The sequence below is a fragment of the Atractosteus spatula genome, chromosome 11 (genome assembly GCF_055471065.1).
Source record: "Atractosteus spatula isolate fAtrSpa1 chromosome 11, fAtrSpa1.hap1, whole genome shotgun sequence".
In the NCBI taxonomy this organism is placed as follows: Eukaryota; Metazoa; Chordata; class Actinopteri; order Semionotiformes; family Lepisosteidae; genus Atractosteus; species Atractosteus spatula.
This window is the reverse complement of record NC_142716.1, coordinates 2,999,210-3,018,043: the sequence shown is the minus strand read 5'-3', so window position 1 is coordinate 3,018,043 and position 18,834 is coordinate 2,999,210. Positions and strand designations below refer to the sequence as shown.

The 18,834-nt window shown below is 43.5% G+C and overlaps 1 protein-coding gene across 3 annotated transcripts in view; it reads right to left on the bottom strand.

The window, feature by feature from the left end:
- The window catches only part of LOC148823307 (receptor-type tyrosine-protein phosphatase F), a 172,716-nt gene that overhangs the window by 30,334 nt on the left and 123,548 nt on the right, over positions 1 to 18,834 (bottom strand). For all 3 annotated transcript variants that reach the window (XM_088927020.1, XM_088927021.1, XM_088927022.1), the window contains 7 exons: positions 14,096 to 14,213; positions 13,073 to 13,651; positions 11,465 to 11,562; positions 9,943 to 10,196; positions 8,699 to 8,780; positions 7,758 to 7,967; positions 1,952 to 2,112 (listed from right to left, as the gene is read on the bottom strand). In XM_088927020.1, coding sequence (XP_088783146.1) covers positions 1,952 to 2,112; positions 7,758 to 7,967; positions 8,699 to 8,780; positions 9,943 to 10,196; positions 11,465 to 11,562; positions 13,073 to 13,651; positions 14,096 to 14,213 — 1,502 coding nt within the window. The remainder of the gene's footprint in view (positions 1 to 1,951; positions 2,113 to 7,757; positions 7,968 to 8,698; positions 8,781 to 9,942; positions 10,197 to 11,464; positions 11,563 to 13,072; positions 13,652 to 14,095; positions 14,214 to 18,834) is intronic.

Genomic DNA, 18,834 nt, shown 5'->3' with positions numbered 1-18,834 from the left:
TGTTAACATTTCTGTTTCTCATTTTCAAAAGGTTAGATTGTGTATTAACACGTTCAACCATTGGAAAAACAGCCCAGGTATCAGAATTATGTTTTTTTAAACTCCTGCTTCCTAGCAAAAGCTGAACAATATGTACATATATATAAAACTGAATAAAACTGGAGGAGGGAAGGCAGTGGGAAGAAATTTGCATTAACAATAGAATAATTAGATGACATCATGTGAAACCGAGCCTTTTAAATGCTAAAAGCTTCAAAAGAATGACGTCTGATGTGTTGCACTTCTCTATTGAGAACATTTTTAATTTTGGCATTAGCTTCCCTTCTCTCTGGCCTGCGCTTCCTGGACACGTGAAGACATTTCTGTGTTATTTTAATGGAGAAGTGGGCTCACCACCTTCAGATTTTAGACTCATGTCATGTTCATGAGTCACAGCCTCCCAGGGCTGGCAGTGCTATATTACCAGTACAGTGTGGGACGGGGGGGGGGGGGGGGGCTGTATTGGATAATTCTGTACAAGATTGCAGTGCAAAGATGTCTTATGAATTCTTTTACTTTATGGTGATAACACACCAATTCCATGGAGTCCAGACCCTTCTATACAGGTCTCTCAAACTCAGTATAAATAAAACAATGATTTAATAATTCTTGGTATGTTGATGACTTGCAGAACTGCAGGTTCGATCACCTTAAAATTTCCAATAATGATGAGGTTGTTGTTTATAAGGATGTAACGTCTGATCAGCATTTCAAAAACAGCAACTCCAGTGATAACGTGTTTGTTAAAAAAAATAACATTTGTCAACAAAACAACTTTGTACTTCAAAATGGTCTAGCAAAATAACGCTTTAAGTCTGCAGAGAGGGAGAACTTTTTTTTAGCCATATGAGGATGCTTTTGTGAAACGGGTCTGAGCAGATGGTGCCACTTTACTGTTTCTGCCCAAATCAGGGCAACACCACAGCACCAGTCATTGACTAAGACACAGTGCAGAAAATAGAGCTGCTTTCTTTAGCTGCTCAGCAGTTATCAATCGGTTCTATTATTAGTAATTCTGTTGTATAGTCCCCCATAGCACAGCAGTCAGCATTTCAAGATTACTAGCCTAAGGATAATGGCATCCAAGTGAAGCAGAACTCAGAATTATTAACCAAGAGAAAACAGCTGACTAGGGTTTCACTTCACTCAACATAAAGAAGTCCATTTTCTTTCCCACGAAAACCAACAAACTTTCCAGTATATTTTATGGACACTGAGCAACCTTAAACTTTCAGAGGACTAATATCGTTAATGCTTTTGGGCTTCAAACCCATTATAGTTTTTCCAATGTTTTGAATTATTCTATTACGACCAATTTTGTGAGGTAAGAAAATAAATCCAAAATGCCTGTACATCAAGTATGAGATGGTAACTAAACCATTTGAAATTTGAAAAGCAGACACACGGGGCAAAAATCAGTCCTCTGTGCAACATGTAAGATAACTGGGCCCATCATCCATGGTTATAATCCCTCATAGACTAACAATGAATAAATAAACCTATAAACTCTTCTATAGAGAGTGAAACGTCTGTAAAACATTCCCGTTTTTACAGGGGAGATGGGGCTTCACAATTTGGCCTACAGCACTGGTTCATCATACCCAAAGTCCCATTTCTGGGAATAGTTTAAACAGCAAATCTGCACTGGGATCAGTTTACAAGAAGTATGTGTTTCCCTGATCTTCAGGCAGGTTTTATAGGGAAATGAAAGAACACCAGTGAGCAGAAGGCTGGAAACCACATGAAGGTCTACTGACTGAGCAAATACTAGGTTTAGTTAGGCCATCCAAGTCCCAGCTGTGATGAAAACTACAAGGCACTGTGGCTCTCCCAGGCAGCAGGCTGGAGAGCATTGCTCAATAAAATGTGAAACACACTCCTAGCAGCCGGACTACGTTAGGGGCAGCCTCACCTCTTGAACAGCAGGATGGCGATGACAATGATGATGATGAGGATGACGGCCAAGACCGGCCCCATCACCCACAACATCTCTGGCTCCTCCGGCTGTCTTGGCATCCTGTTGACTACCTCCACCGTTATCGGGTCTGAGTAAGGGCTGGCCGCAAACGTCTTCTGGAAGAGGCAGAGAGCAGGACAAGATGTCAGGAGTTAGACGGGAGCCAGGGAAAAGACAGGAGAAAGAGACAGTGCAGGTTAATGGAAGGGCTAGGAAGCTGTGGGTCATGACCTAAAGAGAAGCGGTGAGTGTGAAGGACAAGTGAGAGAGAACGCCTGAGGGTAAGGCGAAATGAGGAGCGCCGAGAGAAAGACAAACGGTTGTTTTGGGTTAAGAAGAGACGGAAAGGGCAAGAATGTCGAAACAAAACAAAACAAAAAAATAACAACCAAGAACTCAATACAAAGCTGGAAGCAAAGTGAGCAAAGTCAGGCACTTGCCATGCAGTCTGGGAAAGCTGATAAATTATAGAGACAAATACTGCTCATCTACTCAGAGTTAAATAAGAAATTAACTGTTTGTAAAAGAAAATTCTCATTTAGAGCAGTGTTATTAATTCTGTTAGCCAAAGGTAAGCACGTTTGCACCAATCACTCAAATAGAAGGCATCAGAGAACTCTTCCCTTTTCCACCCCCCAATGCACGACAGAGAATATCTCATGTGTAAAAATATGGCAAGTTATTTTTCAGGATTTCCAGGCTTTTAAAATGATTAGTTTTAACTTTATTATAGCAAAACTTTAAATAATTCTTGAAAAAATTATCAGTGACAGAAAAACAGATTGAAAACCTGCAAATATAGTCCTTTGAACGTCAAAATGAAACCAAATGTGAAAATATTGGGGTTATATAATTTTCTTTGTGGTCTGTTTATGATTCAAGTTTTAAAATTTCCTAAACGTTACAGTGTGATGATCGACTTCCATTATGAATTCTGAAACTGAAAAAGCTGCCTTCCCTGGTTCTTCTCTTGTGGACTTAAGGGTAACCAAGAGCCAACGACCAACGCCTTAAAACCTTTTAAACTTTTTTTTTCATTTCTATTGGATTAAGTTTTTTTAGTCATAAAAAGACGGAAGACATCTATACGTATCCATAAAAGATAGAAGCAGACTTTAAAATCTTCAAAGTGAAATGACAACAAGCCTACGGCTGGCATCTAAGCATTTTAGTAATAAATATGAACCAGTGTTTGGAAGAAACCAGAACTATGCCGAATGGGCTTTTTTACACTTTCAAAAACTGGGGAATAAGAATCAGATTCTCTACTCTAGCACAAAGCTGTGACTGCATACAGCATAAACACAAGGTCTACATTGGTCAAGCAAAACGAGAGTTTGTTTCATTAGCAGGTTATTAACATTACCTGCAAAACTGAATTGAGAAGGACACTACTACAATTACCACTTAAAACAAAACAAACCAGCAAAACCAGCAGAAATCTTCTTTCTTTCCTAGTGCTACAAGAACACCCCCATCTCCCTGAAGACACCGGCCAGGTATTTGGTTAAGAACAAAATCGGTCCACAGTGAACTTTAGCCAATGTGACTAAGCTGCAGGAAAGTGAAGGAAATGTATTTTCAGGATAAAGGGAATTCATTGAAACACCACGCTGCCGGAAAACTTCACCATTTTAACACCACCCCTTGATCCACTTCTGCAATAACAGACATCTCCGTACTCCTGCTGTGACAAGTTGCAGGCTAGCGAGAGGAGTGGAGTAAGGCTTTCTGCTCTCTTTCACCCGTGGGCAAGCGCCTTCTCTGGAAAGAGCCCTGTGCCCCCAGCAGACTGTGTGAGCGAGTTTATGAGCCGAGCTGCAGGGGTTTAGAGTGCAGCCCTGACAGCAGAGCTGGATGTGATTACAGACTAGGAGAATATGCTAAGGGATACATACACCCTTGAGCTTGTGGCACAGCTGAAGAAAAGCATGGGGGCCTACTCACATGTCACAGGAGGAACAGGACTGGAAAAGCAAAGGGTTTCATAACCCAATTTAAATGCCGCCCACCCCAGTTTCTATTCCTGTGCTTCTGAGGTGCACTTGTGGTTGGTCATTAAAGCACAGATGGGCCAACCACAGCCCAACCAGTGCCAGCAACTGCTGCTGCTTTAGAAGGACAAGGCGATCTAATGTACGCCATCCACCTCGCTCTTCAATAGATGCATGCCCCTCGCCTGGGAGCCAAGCGTGCTGCTCAGTCCTCAAGTCAATGCCGAGACACACACCAGTGTCGCACACTAGATTCCTGCCGTGCTACAGGGTATTGTCATGGTGAACTCCTAACGTGCCCAGATGCTGAAGTACCTGTCTGCTTACCCCTCTATGTGGCCCAGTATACAGAGGTCTATGAAACTCCAAAAAGGAGTCCTAAAGAGATATAGTACCTTATTCTTTACAACTGGATATTTTAATGTAGCAATAAGACTACAATAGTAGCGCACAATAATGACTAGCCAAATAATCTTATCACATAATACACACTATAAATTTGTTGGCAAACTATAAGGTGATAGGCAATTAATCTATGGCTTTTATATAAGAGTTTAAGGGGGATATTTGAAAAGTCATACACAGAAATTATATGCACATCCTAAGGTGCTTTCATAAGTCATTGGATAGAATTCTGTCATGCTGCTCTCCAGTAAATATGAAGAATTATAAGTGAGTAGTTTTAATTAATGCCATCTTTGATGACCTTAGACCTTTGTTGTAAGGTTGTGACATGCCATCTGTCCACTGATACGATGCTGTTATAAAAAAACCTTGAAGACTAATGCCAATTAAAATCTCTGTTTATTCATTACCTAGAACAGCCCACTTTAGTAGGACGCTCATAGCCATTTCAGCTTAATTTAGCTGTTTGGAGAGAAAGCTAATACACTGCTCAAATGTGTGATATCTAATAAAAGTTAGTCAAATTAAATTAAATGATTAACATGTTATAATTAATTTTAAGCAACTGGAGCGACTGTCAAATCAAATTCCTACTGACAGGTTTGCTTGTTTTATTTTATGAGAAAAATGTGCCTATAAATATCCCGTCTCCCAGATGCTGAACTAATAAGGAATTCCACAAGCCACCCGTAAAGGACTTTGGCAATTGGCTTCTAAAAATGTTATGCTGCATCACAGCATCCTGAGCTGAAGCAGATGTCGAAGTATTAGAAGGAAAGCTAGCTCAGTAGTGATGTAACAAACAGCGTTGCTGGTCTTTCTCTTGCCTCTCCCAGGACTTTTTTGAACAAACTGACCAGTGTGCAAAGACTCTTCTTGTGCTGAGAAATCACTGCGGGCTCGCCCCTCTGTGCCCCCGGAGTGTGAAGGTGAAATGAAAAACTCTCAGGCAAACCTGTGCTCCATTTGCATGCTTTCGCTTATTAATGCAGTGAGAGATGCCAAGACACACTGGACAGTGAAATGCCAGGCCACCAGGACCTTAAAGAACCTGAGTACCACGACACACTTAAGTCTATTTGAAAATGGGGAGTTTCGACTGGCTGAGTGGCCTGCTTTTTTCACAGTTTCCTAGAGTTTCCTTATGACAGATCACGAGGGTTAAGAGAACGAACTCGCCACATTTCAAAACAGTCCACACCAATATAGCAAGTGGCCATTTGCGAGAGCAGCAGTCAATTTGGGCTGAGCTAATGGGGTCAAGGTTAAAAACGGGAAGTGTGATTAATGGCCACCTCCTACTCAGAGATACAAACTCTGTTCAGAGAGACTGAAGGGCATTTATTAGCCACGTTTCTTTAAAAGATCCATAATTTAATTTCAATTTGATTCCACCCCTAATAAGATTTCAGGGTAAAAAAAAGTTTCCAGCACGCTCAAAGAAAGACAGTGTGCAGTTTAACAGTAACACTTTTAAAAATAAGAACCTTAGTCATACCAGACACCATCTACAAAACTGCCCCAGTACACAAAACGGTAATGCATCCTGTTTATCAGAGGCAAGCAGGAAGGGAGCTGCAGGCTTCTGACGTACAGAATAAAGTCTGGTGGCTGACCCCCACTCCAATGAGCCCGTGCTCTATCTCTCCCCCCGCCACTCGGCCTCCCTTCATTGCTTTAAATTATCACACTGTTTATACACTGAGCATCTATCATCCAATTTCACACTTCCCAGCTTGTTTACCAGCCTCGGGAGCTACATAAAGCATCCGTTTTTGCCAGCCTTGCACAACTCTGGCCTGTTAATTGCTTGTGCAGGATAAGCTTGCAAAGAAATATGAGATTATTAGCCTGCGGTTCAATTGTTTCGCCTTTTCTTTAAAGTTTGTTTTTGTAGTAAATTAAATATCATTAATTCTGATGCGGCCCTTGCCTTGACATCGCTGCCCCCAACCTGTTGTGCTCTAAAACCAGAAACGTGCCCTATCTCATATGGAGGTGGACCTGTCCAGTCTGGTGGAGGAAATGCTAATGCTGGCTGTGCAGGCAGTCTGAGAGGAATTGGATGGCCCTGAGGTCTTGTACAGGGTGGGGCAATTTTCTTTCCATTTTTCAACAGAAAGGGATGATTAATGCCAAAATTTTATGGTAACTCGACAGCTGGCTTCAAGAGGAAAAAAAGAAAAACAGTCATTCAGTCATTTAAGTATTTTCCATATTGCGCATGCAGCCATTTTTCTTGAGCCAGTAGTACAGAAATCCATTTTTGGGCTGGTTCAACATAGATGTGCCCCAGTTAGGGGTCATATTTCTCATTATCTAGTGCAGGATGTCTGAGATAACATCTCCTGCATTACCGACAAATCCCACTCAATCTGAACTGTAAACATCTTCATTTTCATATATTTGAAAAATAGCTCAATAGAGAACATGGGTCACAAAAGCAGTGTCAGCATATTACTATAGTCAACAAATATCCCGTCTTCCAGCAAACATCCTATATTTACACACCTCTTTCTAAAAAAAACAATAACTTTGGAGAACGCGCGTTCAGGAAATTAAAACTTTTCCCACCAGGACAGATTCATGGAAGGTCACATTATTTCCAGGACGTCAACCCTATGCGTCTCTAAGGCATTTTTTTAACTGAACATCTCTTTCAGAAGTTACAGGTTTATCTCTGATTGAAAGAGCATATGCTCTCCCACGTTTCTGCTGTAAAAAACTTCTGGTTCAGAAAAAGCAAGTGACTGACTTGTGTAAAGAGTCCCATGTAAAATAGGACTTAGCCAGCAGCCATATCACCCTGCAACTCACTACAGGCAACGCACTGAAGCTAAGCAGGTGTGAGCCTGGTCAGTACCTGGATGGGAGACCTCCTGGGAAAAACTAAGGTTGCTGCTGGAAGAGGTGTTAGTGGGGCCAGCAGGGGGGCGCTCATCCTGTGGTCCATGTGGGTCCTAATGCCCCAGTATAGTGACGGGGACACTATACTGTAAACAGGCGCCGTCCTTCGGATGAGACGTAAAAACTGAGGTCCTGCCTCTCTGTGGTTATTAAAAATCCCAGGCGTCCTGGCCAAATTTCCCATTGACTCTTGCCAATCATGGCCTCCTAATAATCCCCCTCTATGAATTGGCTTCATTACTCTGCTCTCCTCCCCACTGAGAGCTGATGTGTGGTGAGCGTTCTGGCGCACTATGGCTGCCGTCGCATTATCCAGGTGGGGCTGCACATTGGTGGTGGTGGAGGGGAGTCCCCATTACCTGTAAAGCGCTTTGAGTGGAGTGTCCAGAAAAGCGCTATATAAGTGTAAGCAATTATTATTATTATTATTAAAATCTCAGTCAAACAGGACTTACAGAGTCTCTTTTCTCTAGGGCTGCCAGCACAAAGCACAGGTATTTCTGCTGCCCCGAGAGAGGCTTGTTGTAGAAGCCATGGTAATTCTTCTCGTCTCCCAAGGTGAAGGTTTCTGGGAGGGTCGAGAGCTTGGCAGCGATGTAAGGCTTCAGGGTCTCGGCCTGTCTCCTCCGCCGTCTCAAGTTGGGGCTCTCACTGGCCCCCAGCAGCTAAAACATACAATGCAAAAACTTAAATAAACAAGATGACACCCCTGCTGTATTGAGCCCTGGAAGCTTATCTTCACTAAAGTGTTCATGAAAAGTGGGCTTCTTTAACTCACACTGAGCAGAACAATAAGTATTATAATGAATGGCTTTTGTTCTTCCATTTCCAGCATGTATTAAATAATTATTTTATTTATCACAAACAAGCTAAACTGCTACTCTCCTGATGCAGTCTTCAATTAAGCACATTTTCAAAATAAATATCCCAGCCAGGGAGTGTGTTTTCTGAACGCTTATGAAGGGCCTGCATTAACGTTTTGCAGACTAAATGGAGAGGACACCAGGGAACGCTCATGAATAAATTCAGCAGCATTTAAGAACACGAGAAAAAAAAAAGCAGTATTAATGCGAGCTCCGAGGAAGACTAAGTTTTAGACCAGTCCCTGCTTCCCTATCCTTCTCAACTAAAAGGTAAGGGCTGCTGCTCTCTTTGCGGTAATCTCTCCGACAGCGCAGCGCACACAGACAAGTGTCGGACACAAGCTCCCACCCAGCTCCGGGCCCTTCTCCTTGAAGAGTCGCGTGAAGAACAGAGCAAGCGGAGGCCAGCGGGAGGGAGCAGCCCCGCAGGGCCTGCGTTTCCCAGTGCGCGCAGCACAGCAGTTACAGCTCCCTAACGCACTGAGCTGCAGGGGGGCGTGCCTGGAACCCCACGAAAGCAGGAAGGCTCTTACCTCATCCAGGTCCATTTCATCCGGGTTCTCCCACCTCCCGGAGCTGCCTTGCGTGACTGGCACCACCACTATGTAATACCACCTGCGGAGCAGGAAATAACACGCGGCTTCACAAAGCGCTGACATCACCTTCAAAGTTAATCCAGCCCTACTGCCCTGTAATTACTGTGTAATGATTTCCTCCATATACACAAATACACACGCCCAAGGACTGGTTGATGCATCACACTGCACCTCCAACAGATCCTAAAAAGAGGTTAAGCAACTTACTCGGGCCATCTGTGTTCACATTAGATCTCTTGTTTTGGTCCAGGAACACCTGTTGTTTCTAAAAAGGTGCTAAATCTAACAGGAAACTCCCTGAGTTGCTGTAACCCTCTGAATATTTCAGTAAGAAATACAAGGTACCAATTTGACACATGTAATAGGATAAAAAGATAGTTTCTATTGTCTCTGAAATAAGCACTTGAAGCTTAATTTAAATTTTGTACACCAAAGGCCCCTTTCCCATTTCTAAAAGCATAGTGTGTGAAATTGAATTTTAAAAAAATGACTCTTTTAACATTTATTAGCAGTTACTTAAAAAAAAAACTAGCCAGAATAAATTGTGTGCTCCATTCAGGACCCACTGCACATACTGCAGCCATTTTATTATGTAAACTTAAGTCCCTAGAGCTAAAACAAACGAGAATTAAGAAAAATTACAGACTCTGGAAATAAAATGAAATTTCCTTGCGTTGCTGAGCCACATAAAAGAAGGATAAATGCAGCATCAGTGCAAGGAGAAGAACAAAAAGGGCTGTGGTAAGGGGAGGGTCACTCAGCAGCCAAGACTCATACTGACTTCATTACACTGCTGGGAACAGCCACCCTGCCTAATCATAAGGTGGGAGGGGACAACAAAGTGAGCAAAAAAAAGATTTTGAATCAACTGCACTTAAAAATATCTAGAAAGGAAAGGTTACTAACAAAGGCCCATCCATCTCGTCTGGCAGTCAGTGGTTTTGGTAGTTAGCTGCCAATTGGTCCATAACCAGCCTCATGTCGGTGACATCCCGCAAAGCGAACGAGGTCGTAACTGACAGAAGAAACACTTCGGCACAAGTGCATGCTGCAGATTCTGGATACCGTTTTCTGTGCTCTGATAGTGAATCCGTAATTCAGAAATTCCGGATGCTGACCAACACGAGGTCCCGGTATTCCGAATCCTCTCTGGGGATGCGCCAGAACCCCGGGACACTGACCTGATGTGGGCACTGGTCTGGACCTTGGGCAGGTTGATGGTGAGTTTGCCGTCCTCCTCCTGCCCCCTGTAGATGACCGGCTTGGATTTGAGCAAGTCGGGCGCGGTGCGGATGGACACCACCTGCTGCAGGCCCCCCGCGCTGTTGCCCCGGCTCATCAGCACGAAGGAGTAGTCGGTGTCGGGCTGCAGCTTGGTGATCAACTTTCGCTTCAGCTTGCCCTGCACCTCCACACTCTGCTGGTTGTAAAGGATCTGAAAAACGGGGAGGCGCATCATCAGCGGGTAGCATGGTGCGCCCACGTTTTCGCTGGGCTCGGCCCCACCGTTTCACCTGCGGGCTCTGGTCTCCCACGGCTAGCCACCGCACTGTGGGCGATGCGCCCCATCAGCAGAAGCCACAGCAGCAGGTGACTGACACTCGCCTACAGCCAGTGCTCACGACAGAAGTGAAAGGCAAATCCAGATCCCGAAGTGTCAACACTTCTGATTTCAGGTCGCCGCTCAATTAGAGAACTGGTCGATCAGTCTAGGACATGCCGGGCTGAGTAAGTGACAGCTACATCTGAAAGAAAGACAGGAGTCCTCCTCCCCCCCAGCTCTTAAGGACTCATTTTTTTCACCTGTCACCGATTTAACCTTGAATGGACTTGTTTTAGTGCTTAATTACAGCGTGGAGAAGCTATTTGTGTTCCTGAGTCCAAATAAATCCAAAATATTTCAACCATTATTACATAAACAAAACTACTTTAATTGATATTCAATGCTATTAAAGGCTTAGCCAAATGCTTCTCTGTGATAAATTAATTGCCTGAATTACATCATGCTTCACTTTTTAAAATGTATAATAGAGATTATAAAGATCTAAAATGTTTTTAAGTTCCTTGAAAACAAAAGACGATTTAAACAATTTAGTTTTTGTCTCATACAGGAATTAAACAGAAGGGATTGATCACCATGAGCTCCAATTTTAAACATACCAGCACAGAGCCCAAAAACATTTGAAACATACCGAAACAATAACAATTTCCATATATCGGGAGAGGGGGGGTTGCCCACTGGATGTAAATTTTCCTGGCAGTTTAATGCGATTATTTAACAAAAAATTACACAAAACAAACTTCCGTTTAAATGGATATTCAAGGCAATTAAATGCTTTGCTTACTCACAATGAGTTAATTGCCAGGATTATGTAATGCTAAGCAGTTTAAACAGTCACTTGCAGAAGGAGCTATTAAAATCAAGACTGAGACAGTGGGAAAGGAAACATCAGCAGGTGCTGCAGATCAATACTTATTGAAATTTCAAGTGTGTAAAAAGTTGTTTTCCCCCTCACAACAGTAATACCACATTTATGGAGGGATTAAAAAAAGCAGATTCACTTTCAAAAAATTCACCTGATCTCTATCTAGCTGTTAAGTTTTGCTTTTCATGTGTCTGTTTTCATGTCATGCAAGACTTCAAAAGCAACCTTTCTTTTCTTCTCGCAGTACAGAGGGAATTTCCCCGAAATGGGCGCTTACCTTGAAAGGAACTTGAGACTTATAGGACTCTGGCACTTCCCAAGTCAACAGCACTGAGGTTTTCATCACAGCTTTCACTTGGAAGCTCTTGGCAAACACTACAGGAGTAAAACACAGGTTAAATTGCCTCTTTATCTTTTCATGAGACACCAGTTGTCTAGAGTTGTTTTATGAAATGACAGCTGTACAAGACCCAGGGAATTTTAGGAGGCCACCTTTGATTACATCCAGAGACAGGAAACAGGCAGTTTGCAAGAACAAGGCATCTGGGCAGGGAGCTAAGTACTCTGCTTAAGTAACTCTGTGCTATACACCACAGGGAGGATAAACAGCTCATTTTTCAATTGAAAACACCTCTTCAATTCTGCACCTTAGTTTTTTTTTCCTTATTGCTTTAAGTAGAGAGGACAGAACTCAATAACCCCCCCCCCAAAAAAACACTTCTTCAGATTCATTCAAGCAAATCCATCCGAGGCAGAGGCGTCGCACCTTAATGAGTTTTCAATAAGCAAAGGGACAGCTAACTCTGTGAATAGTGAACGCAACAAGGGGCAAAAATGAAGAACAGAAGACTCCATCCTCGTGGGCAAAGGGGCTGTATGTTCATTCAAGCTGTGAAGGAGGGTCAGGTCTACCTGCCCCACTGCAGGCTGACCACAGGCATCCACAAGGCTGAGAGAGGGCAGGGAACTTCTCTCCAGTCTACAGGGCAAGCTGGGAGGGCTGGGAATCAGTAACCCCCAGCAGAGTTCCAGGGCTCTGTCCAATAAGCTTTTCTCCCTCACTCTCGCATTTTTTTTCCAAATGACTTTACAAAGGGACACTCACTACGAATCATTGCAAAAACCACTGCGAATAGGAGTCTTGAAATACATCGGGTTTTCTTTTGCCTATGTGATTTCTTTTAACTTGTGTGTGTGTGTCTGCTAAAGAAAACAAGCCAATGCAGCTACGAAAAGAAATGAATAAAACTCCCAAGATAAAGAAAAGTGTCGCTGCGACAGTGTAGCTGTGCTCTTTGCAGGAGCTGTTCAGGGATTGCTAGATACTGTACAAAAAACAAAGGCAACAACAACAGTTATATCATCTGCATGTCTTAAAGCCAATTTCCGAGAAATCTGAGACCCCGCATGCTCCGTTTCCTTGTGTGTTTCAAGAAATAAACCATTTCTTGGTGACAAACTCGTGTGCCACATTTAATCAATGTTATCAACAAGCACATATTAAAGTATACATACATATATATAAGACTGTATAAAAGTATTATAATTTTGTATTCAATTTTCTTTCATAGAATAACAGCAAGCATCACATGCCAAGCTTCACAAAGAGCCCAAAAAATGAAAAGGCAATGTGACTGAATTAAAAGTGGAAAAGGAACTAATATGATCATTGCGCCATTTGCACAATGTAAGGGAACTGTGGTTCCTCCTGAAACACAGGCTTCAGCACGGTTTTCTTACTCTCCCTGCACCTGCTCAAGCCCATTCTCACCACCTTCCCTGTCACCTGTTCCTCTTCAATACATAGAAACCTAGTCCAGGGACCGGGCCTGCCCCAGTGTGTGCGTGTGAGCGTGTGGGGGCGTCACCGTGGGAGGCAGCTCACCTGGCTCCACAGGCATGGTCCTGCTCTGGATGCTGGGGCTGATGGGGCCGGCACCTTTGCTGGTGAAGGCTCTTACACGGATGTCGTAGGTCGTGTCGGGCCGTAGGCCGCTGATGGTGATGTAGGTGTCAGAGGTACTGTTGGTGTGGTTCTGCTGGCTGTTGATGTCCCTGTAGACCACGATGTACTGCACAATCTTCCCATTGCGCTCCGACAGCAATGGAGGCTCCCAGGCCAGCTCGGTGGTGGAGGTTGTGAGCCCCACCACTCGTAGATTTTGGGGGAAGCCGCTGGGCACGTCCTCTTGGGTCGTGATTTCCTTCACAAACTCCTCTCCGTTGCCTGCCCTGTTCTTGGCACACAGCTTGAAGATGTAGGTGGCTCCCTTGTGCATCCCTGTGACGGTGTAGTGGTCGTCTGTCTTCTTGAAGTCTCTAACAATGTACGATTCCTCCTCAACCCGCTTGTACTGCAGCTGGTACCCGATCAGCTCGCCCACCATCTCCTTGGGCGGCTGCCACTGGATCAGAGCCGTATTTCCTACAGTGGTGCTGATCATCATGCTCGGCTTGCCTGGCACTGCGGTGGGGAGACACACAGGGAAGGCTCACAAAATCAGGCCCACCGGCTTTTAACATTTAAAAGATAATAGGACCATTACAGGCATTAGGATCTTGCATAGACACCATGTTTCCAAAAGAAGACAGGAAGCAGCAATGCCCTCTAGCACTATAGCTGAGGTTGTATGAAAGGAGGAACCTACACAAAGAAGCCCCAATTTTCTCCCAAGATAAGGAATTATCTGTCAGCACTGAGCTGCGACTTCTTTTATTCAGGTAAAATGTAAAAAAAATGTAAAGCTTGTCCTTAAGAGTGTAATTTAGTGCTTTAACGAAAACTCTGGGATACGGTGCCATTTTTACCATGTCCTGTTTATTGCTTTCTTAATATCAAGATGATAAATATCTCAAGTCTACAGTAGTCTTGGCACAAAGCAGTGTTCAAACTTGGTGCTACACCTACCAGCACCGGTCGTGGTGATCACTTTGGCCTTGCTGCGTGCTCCATCACCCTTCGTTGTGTATGCTGCTACTGTAACAGAGTACGTGGTTTCTGACTGAAGTCCAGTTATAATTGCCTCCTGAGAAAAGAAATGTTTCGAGAGAAGTCATTTGAGAGTCTGGGCAATTCTGCACTCGTCACCTCAGCTAACAGTGACCTCCAGAAATGAGCCATCCAAGCATGCACCAACTTTTCACACACACACCCCAGACATTAAAACCATCAGACACTGCCACTCTTTCATCTCCCAAGCTTTTCGAGAGCGAGTTTGTTGAAATAATGACAATAAATCTCTGATGGCTTTAATTGAGAAACGCTGAAGGCTGCATGTAAAGCACTCAATCACCGTCGGGGCACGTGGGGGGAAGGACAATATACACGCACAAAAAAATAAAAGAAGATACCATTTGTGTCAGTGCCCGCATCACAGAGCCTGCCTGTCTTCCAATTTGTGCCTATTTTTTTAACCAATCCAGACAGGAAGCTGTCAGAAATTGTTGCCGAGGTCAACCGAGACTCCCGCAGAGCTCTAATTGGCAATCCTGTCTGAACACCTCGTCCAGACAAGCGGGGCACCACCGTCTGACTGCTACAGCTCCTGCGTGCCACTGCCTGGAGTGGACAGAGATTCGTATCGGAGTCTCTTTGTGGTAGCAGTGAGCAGCTCCCGCCTCTGCGACAAAGTGGAACGAAGCTCTGTCAGCCTGGAAAACCAGAGATCTATTATACGACTCTTTATTTCACGGAATCCCCAAATCTCCAGTATGCTTTAAAGACTGTGTTTCAGTTTTTATTGCAGTCCCTCCCACCTCTTTTTTCAGCTTCTAATCTTGGCTGCAGAGTCACGTTCAGGTCTGAGGAACTAAAAGTGACAGAAGTTTGGTGAAATATGGTTACCGACTTTGCTCGTCACTTACAAGGAGAGTAAAAACATCCATTATGCTGCTTTCCCTGTTGAGGACTGCGGCAGCACACCAAGAACAAGACAATTTTATTTTTTTGTTAATTCCTGGCAAATCCTCTGACATAAATTTAACAACACACCTTTGAGGTTTGCTGCAAGCTGGAATCCAGTGAGGTATATTTAAAATGTGAGATTCTCTTGTTGAGGAAATTAAATTAGAAACTTCCCTGTGAGAAACACTGATATCTCAACCAAAGTCAATTTTTGTTCAAGCCATAAAAAACGACTAATGGCTCAGCGTTTCCATGGCTGTGAGACTGCAGAGCCAGTGCCACTTTCCTCTGCTTCTTAAGGTCTGTCCTGGATTGATTACATTGTCCTTAAATTTTTATAGCCAATGCTTCTCCCAAATGGTAGATGATAAATCATTACTTCATTAACTGAAGGGAATCAATAATCATTAATTACGTTTTGTAAGCAAGCGAACACACTGACACATATGGTAGCTCCACGTGAACAAATGAACTGACGTTATTAAACAAACATGATTAAAGAAGCCACTATGTGTAGTTTTTGGCGAAGTAACACATCCCGATCAACGTCCTCGTGGTGTTCGCTCCAGTTTAAAGTTCATCACCTTGTAGGACAGGAAGAATCATCCACACGATTAAAACCATCACCACCTCGCAAAAAAAAAAGAGTGGATTTCACAGCTTCCACCCACCCCCTGCTTAGCTTAATGGCAGGGTTTAACTGCAAAACATTCCCACAAAAGATTAGCTCTGAAGCACGCACACAGGAGAGAGTGCGTCACATTCATACATTCTGAAGGACTCCAGCGAGGCTGCACGGGATTCTCCACACGCAAGCATGCCGAAACCGCCGTGTTGCATGCACAGGCCGCCCGCAGGAGTTTCACTACGGCACGCTCGTCAAAAAAGACGCTGACACAGAGCCCCCACACAAGTTGCACGGCAGGTTTTTTTTTTTTTAAAACTAAAACGTTCTAAAAACAAAGAAGGGGACTGTGGGCTCCAGAATGAAAATTGAATAAACTCCCTTTGTCATCAATAACAGACAACCAAGGAGGAGACAGAGCGGGGCCAGGGTGTGGCCACCTTCACACAAAGCCACGTCTCGGGGGAAATTCCAGAGAAGAACACCCACCACAGCTTATTTTCAAACTGGACTGTCACTAGCTCTTGACAGCTAGTACACGTCTTCGCAAATGGCAAACTAATACCGAAAAACCCCAACATGCACCCCTACAGAGTGAAGGCTTTCTAGTTACTTAATATTGGGAATAATTCAAAACATTTCCTGCATTATTAATGACCCCCTACATTAATTAAACCTTTTTGTTTCTAATTATGTCAATACAGTTTGTATTTTACAAAGGACATTTTTTTTTCCTTTTTGCCTTATTAAATGGAGAATGCCAGTTACTCAATTAAAAATAAAATGATTATTCTGTTTCTTTCCCCAAAGAGTGACACGAGAGGAGAAAACCCAATCTGTCGGAAGCTATTGAGTTGATTGTATAAAGTCTCAGCAGAGGTTTTAGGCTGTACAGAACTAATTCTCATGTCATAAGCACAGGAGAACTAACACTTGGAAATTTTTAATTTCATTCTGTGTCAAGACAAAAAATTGGTTAAAGACCCACTTTTATTAGACTTGCCAACAAAATTAAAAGATTTCACTGCTGAGCTCTGATACCTTTAGTAACTCTGACTATTGTTAAATATCAAAGGTTATCACTTGACAGTTCTGCTTAGAGCCAATGACAATTTAATTAACACAACATTTTTGAATGTATAAACAAACACAAAGTACAAATAGCTTAAATAACTTAAAATAATCTATATTATTAATCTAGAATTAAACTAGGGCAGAATTAATTAAAAATGTGGGGTAGATGCTTCCAAACTTTTCACTGTTTTAATGTGTGCTGAAGAGGTTTAGATGGGTTTGATAACTCACAAAATCAACTTTTTGCTATGTAAAACACTGAGCATTTAGACACTGGATTTGTCTGTAAGAGAATGTCAGGCAGACAGGTCTCCGTTTGGACTTGCAAACATTCAGTCACAGTCCATTAAAAGCTGCATGGATGAAATGCAATTTCATATAGAGGCTGATTAAGGATGATAAAAAAACTCAATATTTTGACTACATCTGTCCATTTCTTATAAGGGGGACATTAATGGCGGGATAATATATTATCAAATTATCATCCATGCTTTGTTTGAAATGAATGAATTAAAGCTAAAACACTTTCCATTACCCAGCTGCCACAGACAAGGACAAAAAAAATAAAGAAAGAAAAGGCTGCAATTCCAATCATGTAACTGTTGGCCTGAAAAGAACCTGACACGACAACCTCAATAATAAAAACCTGGGATTTCTGAGGCTAAGCTGTACATTTAATTTAGTTCTATTGTCCTAAGATTTTCACTGCCTGGCTATAATGGAACAACAGGTTCTTTTGTCAGACGGGTGCGTGTTTAAGATACACTCCTCACACCTCAGACATATGAAAACCATTTAATGCCAAAACTGAAATAAAATGAGATAAGGGAATAAAACAGTGGCATTTATTCTAGAGTGTGCACGGGCTTGATTTGATTTCACCTTTGGCTTCATCAAAAGGAACATTGTTAGTCTCATCTGCTGTCGTGAGGCTGCTTCAGCATGAGGTCCTGCAACATCAGGATATGGCTGGAGTTTCGTGCACTCTGACCTTGTGGAGAGCTGCCTGCGCAACGCAGGGGTCCGAGACGCACTGCAGCACGACGCAAACGCAGAGCAAGAACGCACTCCACCTTCTGCCCCGTACAGCGACACATCCCACAAATACCCCGCTGCACACGCCATCAATACACGCTTAAGCTGATGCACACAGATGCACACAGGCAGGCAATACGTCACAGAACACAGGGAGGAAAAAATGCCCTCAGAAACAAAAAGTGCAACACAGATCATGAAGGTCACAGGCGCCGGGTGTAAATCCTCTCGTACCTCCACAACGAAGCTAAACCTGATTCAGAGCAGCGCTGCAGCCGAGGGCGACACCGCAGTTCCCACCCCTCAGCACCTTAGACTTACGGGGGGGTTTAGATATTCTCATTCCCCGTGATCTGCCCCTCACTGGCACAGACGAGCAGCTGACTGCAGTCGAGACAAGGCGAGGAAGGCCATCAATCAGAGCCCAGAGAGCCAGTCTTGGAGGCCCGGACAGGGCAGGCACGGCAAGTGCAGGCAAGCAGAGGGCGTTCTTTGCCAGTGGTGCTGGCAGGAGCAGAGCAAAATTTTTTTTTAAAAAAGGGACAGGAGGGGCGGGCTGGAAAAAATTATACTCATATAAGCCACAAATTAACCTCCTGCTTTAAAAACAAAAATCAAAGGAAGAAGAGGATTTACAACCGCAGCTCCTGCGAGCTCACAAGCACAAATTCTCACGCAAGGAGATGTCAGCGGAGCCAGCAAGAGAGGGCGAGAGACGGAAGGGCGGCCCGAGTCGGGGCTACCGGGCTTCTGCGTCTACAGCACTCTCTTGCCGTCTGCACAAACACCACTGGGTCATCCTGGTCCCCCTTACAGAGCAGAAAGGAATATAGTCATGTTCGTTTCACACACGCCGAGGTGACTGACAGAAATGTACTTCACACATTTCTACCAGAGGGCACCCCAGACTAGGTATAGATTTCTCCAACCCTTCAAACACACTTTGCTGGAAGCCAAGCAGATTGTATAAAGGGGAAAAGAAGGAATATAAAAAAATATGAGGGGGGGA